The sequence below is a fragment of the Pan paniscus genome, chromosome 8 (genome assembly GCF_029289425.2).
Source record: "Pan paniscus chromosome 8, NHGRI_mPanPan1-v2.0_pri, whole genome shotgun sequence".
In the NCBI taxonomy this organism is placed as follows: domain Eukaryota; kingdom Metazoa; phylum Chordata; class Mammalia; order Primates; family Hominidae; genus Pan; species Pan paniscus.
In genome coordinates this window covers 108235660-108244522 of record NC_073257.2, presented here as the reverse complement: position 1 = coordinate 108244522, position 8863 = coordinate 108235660, and the positions used below count along the sequence as shown (strand labels likewise).

General features: G+C 43.9%; 1 protein-coding gene across 1 annotated transcript in view; it reads right to left on the bottom strand.

The window, feature by feature from the left end:
- The window catches only part of DNTT (DNA nucleotidylexotransferase), a 42998-nt gene that overhangs the window by 7855 nt on the left and 26280 nt on the right, over window positions 1-8863 (bottom strand). The window contains exons 9-10 of the mRNA XM_003825410.4: window positions 5140-5385; window positions 1763-1846 (exon numbers count right to left, since the gene is read on the bottom strand). Coding sequence (XP_003825458.1) covers window positions 1763-1846; window positions 5140-5385 — 330 coding nt within the window. The remainder of the gene's footprint in view (window positions 1-1762; window positions 1847-5139; window positions 5386-8863) is intronic.

The window sequence follows — 8863 nt, the reverse complement described above, 5'->3', positions numbered from 1 at the left end:
ACACGCAGTTATAATTTTGTACTGCTGGTAATTATAGGATACTTGTATGTGTTGGGTTTTCCTCAGCTTTCCATGCTTGCCTCTAACCCCAGCAGGATCCCACCCTGTGATCTCTTTAAGACCAAGCAGCTCTTCTCCTCCATCCCTTCTTGTACATAGCACGGTGCTAGGCACATAGAAGGTACTTGCTTACATTGAACTATTTAGAATGTATTAATTTGTAAGTGTTCCTTCATTGTACTATGTGAATCTGCCTTCACCCACATGCTTAGCATCCGAGGCTTTCCTGCCAGCATCCACAGCCCCCTCTTCTGTGAGCAGCACCTGGATTTTTCTATGGGAAACCACTCCTCTTGACTCTCAGTCCAGGAGGGTTAGGTGCAGCTGCTCCCAATTCCAAGAAGCAGTACATGACCCAAGTCTGGCCAATCAGAGCCACAATAATGGGTTCAGGGATAGGCACATGACTCAGGCCTGGCCAATGAGCATCAGGTAGGATTCTTGGGGGAACTATTAGGAAACAGGCTATTCTCTGTTGAAGTAGCTGGAAGAGTGGGACTTATGGGGAAACCTGCCTGAGAATAAAGGCAATACTGAGGGAAGCCTGCCTGAGCACCCATATTCGGCTGCCTCTGAACGCTTCGACATTGCAGTATATAACCCAAGTTCCCTTTTTTGTTTATGCCACTTTAGATTTGATTTCTAACATTTGTAACTGAGACAACTCTAACTGAATACATCTCATTTAGACTACAAGCTCCTAGAGGGAAATGATCATTACTTCTTTTTTTTTCTTTCTGACACAGAGTCTCACTCTGTTGCCCAGGCTGGAGTGCAGTGGTGTGATCTCGGCTCACTGCAGCCTCTGCCTCCCGGGTTCAAGTGACTCTCCTGCCTCAGCCTCCCAAGTAGCTGGGTGTGTGCGAGCCGCCACACCTGGTTATTTTTTGTATTTTTAGTAGAGATGGGGTTTCACCATGTTGGCTGATCTTGAACTCCTGACCTCAAGTGATCCACCCGCCTCGGCCTCCCAAAGTGCTGGGATTACAGACGTGAGCCACTGCGCCTGGCCAGTACCATTACTTCTAGTTATTTTGAGTTTTCTTCCCCCCGGAGCCTATTTTGGTGTCCTTGATATCTGTAAGAAGAGTAGCCCTTAGTACTGTGGATTTAACAGTTGGATATTTAACTCTTCTAACTTCTACAGGCATCTATCGTTTTGCTGAGGGATGAATTGGATCATGACCACAGTAAGACTAGCACACCAAATGAGTGACATGGGTAGTCAATGAGACTAGCTGGATGCTCATTTATGTCTCAGGGCAGCTCTGTTGCTCTCTTTCTTGCAGGAGACTGTTGTTAATGGCCTACATGGCCACTCAAAATGCCACTGCCCCCTGCATTTGAGGGGTACACAAGTAGTATTTGTGATTTCTGGGGATCCCTGGTTTACTTTGGAGTTACTCATTGCCAACACCGAGGATATACCAAACCCAGTTAATGTTCACTGCTGCACTTGTTCTGGAAGCCCAATTAGCTCATCATGTTTCAGCCAAAAGCTCTCGAATTGCATTCTGGGCCGGGTGGAAACTGCGAGTCTGTGGAAATCTTTCTTGCTGCCCTCAACTATGATGAACTGGAAATAGAACACGCATAACAAAAGAAACCATACCTGGATACTAAAATCAGTCCATGAAAAGAGCTCGGGGGCCAGCCTTGGGGATGAGGATCAAAGTAGCCCCTTTTAGGAAGAGAACTGTACCTTGGTCTTGTCATATAAAGCATGGTTATCCAGAATCATCTTCCGCTCATGTGTGGCATAGCGCCGGAGGTCTCTCTCAAACTGCTGGATAGGAGATAGTTAAAATAAATTATTAACACGTCTAGAATGTCTTCAGTATTAGGTGGCTACATCCCTCTAGTGAAATATCTAACTCCACTAAACATTCTCAAAGTGATTTTCCTCCCCCAGGGCCAAATTCTCTGGTGACAGAAGTCCGTGCTCCCATGAGCACACTAGAATGTCAGCTCTGTGAGAGCAGGAACCTGGTTTGTTCTGTCCACAACTGTATTCCCTCAAATAGTGCCTCGCATGTAGAAGATGTATAGCAAATGTTTTATTGAATGAATAAATGAATAGCGTGAGCGTTCTACCAGGATAATGCCTGGTCCAGAGTAAATGCTGGATAAATACTAGTTTGGTGGGTTTTAAATGATTTGGAATATTGTTATTGTAAAAGAGGATGGAGGAGTCAGGGAACCCATTCCAGCCTGGACTTTGTCCCTACCTGGCTGTGCATCTCCTGTCAAGTCATCCAGACTCCCTGAGTCTTGGTTGAGTGAATGAAAGGATGGAGGAAGGACATGATTAAGACTCCCTCTGGCTTTAACATCCTTTCACACTGAGATGCCATGAAACTGATCGTCTAAGTCAACTGCTCCTGGATGACATCTCCCACAGTCAGGAATGGGCTCTGAGACTGAAGGGAGCAATACATGAAGCCTAAGACAGAGGACAGGAACACCTTGGGAAAGGAGGGCAACGAATTGTCATGGAGACTAGTTTTCCTGAGAGAAACACAATCTAGAAATTTTGTCCTCTTCATGTGGGATTAGGGAGCAAGCCTGGGATACTGGTGCCCTCTAGTGGTAAGGAACAATTTGCTATTTTAGGAAAGCTAACCCGGGATGGTTGAGGAGATGGACTTTGCAATCAGAAGTCCTTTATTTGTTTAAAGTCACCCAGCTAAAAAGCAAAAGAGCTTAGTGCTCTGCCAGTGCCTTGCAGAACCAACAGCAACAATTTCTGAGAACTCTGAGGAAACAGACTAGAATGTGTTGAAAACATGTCCATCTTAAAAATAAAATGGGCAAATGTCAACCACTTCAGCCAGTGATGCTTAACTGGCATGACATTGCATAACCAAGGACTTCTTTCTGGAACGTTCCCCTTTCTCAATCAACTATGTGTTCCCAAAGATTTATGTCTATCAGACAAGTTGCATTTATGATATATTTTTTCTTTTCTTCCCTTTTTTTAGGAATGAAAAAAGCATTTAGTTGTCAGTCAACATTTGTGATTAGAGTAAGAAATCCCAGTGCTAAGATGCTGTGCTGAATTAATTCCAGTCCAAAGCAAAGACACCTGACATTTAACCCACGGCTGAGAACAATTAATTTGTGTTGTGTCATTCATCTGTATAAAAAACCCTCTACGAACCCATTTCACTCAAAGCAACAACCAGCTACCTGGGAAAACAGGAGAAACAGGGTGAGGTGTTTAGTTGGGAGGGTGGAACACATGCGAATGGGACTGAAATCACAGGTGTCCTCTCCTGTGAGTGACAGGATATGGAAGCTACTGCTTATCCAGTACTGTCCACGTGCTGGCTTGGTGCTGAGGCTTTGAGAACATCATGTCACCTAATGTCTCTGCAACTCAGGGAAGTAGCTAAGGTCATCGTCCTCATTTTCCTGATGGGAAAATTGAGTTTTACAGAATATAGGGAACTTGTCCAAGATCACCCAACAGTAAGAAGCAGAGCAGGAGCTTGCAACCAGGTCTGGGATGAACTCAACTTGTGCTCTTTCAGAAAAATTTTATAGCTTGATTTTATTTTTAATTAACATATAATAATTGTATGCATTTGTGGGTTATAATATGATATTTTGATACATCTATATACATTGCAGAATGATAAAATCAGACTAATTAGCATGTCCATCACCTCAAACATCTACCATTTCTTTGTGGTAAGAACATTAAAAATCCTCTCTTTTAGCTACTTTGAAATATACACTTTTATTAACTATAGTCACCATACTGTGCAATAGAACAGAGTTTATTCCACCTGTCTGACTGGAACTTTGTACTTGTTGACCCTTTTCCCTGTCCATTTTCTGTCCTCATCCCCCAGCCTCTGCTAACCACCATTCTACATTCTATTCTGTACTTCTACGAGTTTGACTGTTTTAGATTCTACATATACAGAAACGAGATCATACAGTATTTGTCTCTCTGTGCCTGACTTATTCCACTTAACATAATGTCCTCTAGGTTCAACCATGTTGTCTCAAATGACAGAATGTCCTGTTTTCGAAAGGCTGTGTCATTCTCCACTGTGCATATACTACATTTTAAAAATCCATTCATCTGTTGTGGATGCTTAGGTTGTTTTTATATAATATCTTGGCTATGGTGTATCATGCTGCAATGAACACGGGAGTGCAGACCTCTCTTTGACATACTGAGTTCATTTCCTTTGGATATATACCCAGAAGTAAGATTGCTGGATCATATGGTAGCCCTGTTTTTAGTTTTTTGAGGAACTTCCATACTATTTTCCAAAATGTGTAATTTACAACACCACCAACAATACAAGAGGGTTCCCTTTTCTCCACAGCCTCACTAACACCTGCTGTCTTTCATGTTTTTGATAATAGCCAATCTGACGGATGTGAGATAACATCTTATTGTGGTTTTAATTTGCATTTCTCTGATGATTAGAGATGTTAAGCAAGATGGCAATATCTGCTTGCCATTTATATGTCTTCTTTTGAGAAATATCTATTCAAGTCCTTTGCCCATTTTTAAATAGGATTATTTGTTTTCTTGTTATTGAGTCTTTTGGTTTCCTTGTATATACTGGATAATGGCCCTTATGTGATGTATGATGTGCAGATATTTTTTCCCAATCTGTGAGTTGCCTCTCCACTTTATTAATTGTTTCCTATTTCAATCCCCTTGCTGGTTTCTGTACTTCAGTGGTTCTCCTACTTGAGCTGCATCAGAAACACCTAGAAGCCTTTTCCAAACAAATTTCTGGGCTGAAATCCCCAGAGACGCTGATTTGATTCCATAGGTTTGGAGTGGGGTGAAGAATTTCCATGTCTAACCTGTTCCTGGGTAAGGATGCTGCTGCTGGTGTTGGGGACCACACACTGGGAATAACTGTTCTAAATTAATCTGTCATACTTGGCCATGTGTGGACAGGATGCCTTGAGTTAGAGGTTTCTGGGTACTGGCCCCTCCCCTGTCACCCAGCCCCTGTTGCCATCATCTCTCCCCTGGGCCCAGGTAGACTCGACCTACGTCTTTCAGAAAGCTAACATCATCCCATGGGTCCATGTAGCACTTACCCGGGAGCCAGTCCATCCCAACAGGGCGAAGGCACGACGCTCATAGGGGCACAGAACTAAATCCACACGGATGGCCTTCCAGGTCTTTCCTTCCTGCCAGCTGGACTGGTCACTGTCCACTCTTTGACGAGGCAATTTGAAAATCAGAAAGCACTTTTGAAAATGATCCAAAGCATCAACCTTCCTGCTAGGCAACCTGAGCTTTTCAAATGTTGACTCCACAAGGTCATAATATAAAAGTAATCCCTGAAAAGAAACAGAATGGCATCAGGAAAAGGCCCTGATGAAGAAGATCTATGATTTAACACTGGATTCTTAATGAAATCTTTTCAGATTCGAGCAGAACATGGACATGTGTTTGGCCTTGCATTAAAGGCCCACCTGCAAACACTAGGAGAAAACACTAAGAAAGTGGTTGCATTATCTTCCCTTTACGGAAAAGGAATTTAGCGATGAGAGAGGCTGAAGCAAAGCCACTTAATGGCAAAACTGCAAGAAAATCTCCCTCTCCACTTCTGAACCTCAGCTAGTGCTCTGGGCTCTCCTCAGTGCTTTAAAAACAAACCAACCATAAACAAAAAGCCACGCTGCAGGAATTTGAGACCAGCCTGGGTGACATAATAAGACCTCATTTCTACATAAAATTTTAAAATTAGCCAGGTATGATGGCACGTGTCTATAGTCCCAGCTACTCAGGAGGCTGAGGTGGAAGGATCCCTGGAGCCTGGGAGGCTGAGGCTTCAGTGAGCTGTAATCACACCAGTGCACACTAGCCTGGGAGACAGAGCAAGACCCTGTCTCAGAAATAAATAAATAATAAAACTTTAAAAATCATATTGTTTCTGGGGAGCAGCTTTGAGTTAGTGTCTGCTATAGTTTGGATGTTTGTCCCCCTAAACCTCACGTAGAAATTTGATCCCCAATGTTGGAGGTGGGGCCTAATGGGAGGTCTTTGGGTCATAGGGGAAGATCTCTCATGAATGACTTGTGCCGTCCTCATCCTCATGGTAATGAGTGAGTTCTCACTTTGTTAGCTCCCATGAAAGCTGGGGGTTACAAAGAGCCTGGCCCCTCCCCACTCTGTCTTGCTTTCTCTCTCACCCTGTGACCTCGGCACCTGCCAGCTCTTCCTTGCCTTCTGCCATGAGTGTAAGCCCCCTGAGGCCACACCAGAAGCAGATGCTTGGTGTCATGCTCCTTATACATCCTGCAGAACCATGGGCCAAGTAAACGTCTTTTCTTTATAAATTACCCAGCCTCAGATGTTCCTTTATAGCAATGTAAATGGACAAAGACAGTGTCCCTTTATATTATACTGATGTCCAGGTTTAACCAGCCAAAAGCGTTGTGGCTGGAGGCTGAGTCTAACTTTGTGGCAGGATGACTTGCTATTTCTAGGTAGCACTTGGGAGACTCTTTCTCATGAGAGTGTTAGTCCACCTGCCTTGGAGAAAGTGGGATAAAGTTAACGACACATGTTTCACCTAAAGTTGCCTATCCAGAAAGTGGACAAGTGATTCTAAGATGTGCCCAATCGAGTTGCCATTCTTGGTGGGAGTTCCTGATGGCACAGGGCAGATGTGGGGACGGGAGAGAGAAACATGCTAGCAACCACTAAATCTGGCAACAAAAACAGCAAATAACCCTCAAATAATGTCATCAAGCTACTGGGATGTGTGATTTGTTACCATGTACTCTTTAGGTTAGATGTTTAAAAGCTCTATCATCAGAAGCAATTGGAAGGTTTGCTAAAGCTCAGTTTGCAGGGCTCTGTCCCCAGAGTGATGCAGGAGGGGCAGGGAGGGCATTTCTGACAGGTTCCCAGGCAATGCTGGTGTTCCCGGACCAGGGACCACACTTTGAGCATCATTGGTAAATTGATTATTGTTAGGAATCATGCTTTGTCTTTCTTCTACAAACCTGCACAAGACATTATCTCAATTCAAAAAGATACTTTTTATTTTATTGATCTCAATAGAGGGAACTCTTCACCCTTCAACGCCTTGAAGAAAAAACACCATTTGAAGGGGGAAGCACTAATGTTAGGAAGAACCTCTGGAGGAGGTGGTAGATGTTGCCGTAGTTAACTTCTAATCACCAGCTCAGGAAAACACAATTCCACTTTTTAAGGAAACTTCCTAAAACTAGTACAGAATAGCAGCCTTTTGTGTATCAATTATGTAAATTTGAAAAAGGAGATATAAAACATATGAACAAGTCTCACATGAAAGCCAAATTTGTAATAACACACCTTCCCTTAAAAAAAAAAAAAAAAAAAAGCCCACAAAGCTGGTTCCTAACAGTAAACTGTCACTTGGTGGGTAAGAGAGAAATGGGCCATTCTTTATTGGGTTTTGTCTTGAATTTTGCAAGGTGTTTGAGAATGCATCCTTGAACGTAATGCTTCTGTCTGCATATTCAGAAGGTTGTCTGCAGCAGGCCACAGTTGTCAAACATGCACACAAACCCTGATGCCACCTCTAGATCTCCAGCCCCGGCTATCTACAGGGCAGCCCTCTGGGCTCTGGCTTCCCCATCAATACCCACTGGTTGACTGAATATTGACATCAGCATGTTCTTTTATTTTTCCTACTGGACACTGAGAAACTCCTGACTAGGAGGAGGCATTTCCCCACCTCTCCATCCCTCCCATCCTCCCCGGGGTACAGAGCGGCCAGTTCTCAGGAAGAGAGCTGTGGGGCAGGAGGGAGATGCACTCAGCTTGACCTCCCACAGGAAGGCTCCATCCAAATTTAGTCTCAGGTGCCTTCTGAGGAGGGTTGCAAGGCTGAGTGTGAGGCTCTCTAGCCAGGATCCCTTCCCTGCCCTTCGCTTCTAATTCCCTCCAACTCCTTCTGGGAAGACTCGACGCCCAGTATTCAAACTCACGTCAGTTTGGATCTGGTTCTAAAGTTGAGTCTTCACTTCCAGTGCCCCTGACCCTAGGGTTGTGTTTCTAGCTTTTATTTTCACTTTATCTGAGGTTTTCCTTTTCTGGGATATCAGTAAGCTTGGTCCACACCCAACAGACGCAAACTACTCAGGAAGGAGGAAGCTGTGAGGAGAAACACCAGCCCAGCCAGACCTATCTACAGGTCCTAAGGGTAGGACCCTCTGGTCTCTCTAGGAAGTGAGGCTCTCACTAGAGTTGGACAGGAGTCAGGGCTTGCATGTGGCTCTGGCTGCAGGGTTAGCTTAGCTTACTTTGGTTTCCTCCACCAGGCAATAGGCCTGTCACAAGTCTGATCTCTGCAATGTATGGGGGCTTCTGAGCCATGACCTCTGCAGGGCTCAGCTTGCCCTCATTAGTTTCCTTCATTCCATCTCAGCACGAAGTGCCTCGAATCTATCGAGGCACTATCAACACCTCTTAGACTGATTTTATCCCAGTCTTTGCAGTCCTGCCCCCTCACCCAAGCTTGCAGCTTTCCAGCTTACATTTCCCAGGTCTTCATAGTGCATACTTTTCACTTTGTTTGGGTGCTTTAATGCCTCTGCATGTCAAACACAAATGCATAGCCACCCTTGGCCCTGTTGGCAATAGGGTAAGTATAAATAAACAAGATACAGGACATATTCATAACATGTACTCTAGGACCCAAAACAGGAAAGTCTTATTGTAGGTCATATGGCTTTGTATAAGCTGCCACAAATAATTGAGAATTGATTAGATGGTCATTACACAATTATAAGGCAAGTAATGTGCAAAATTCAAGTGTTAACA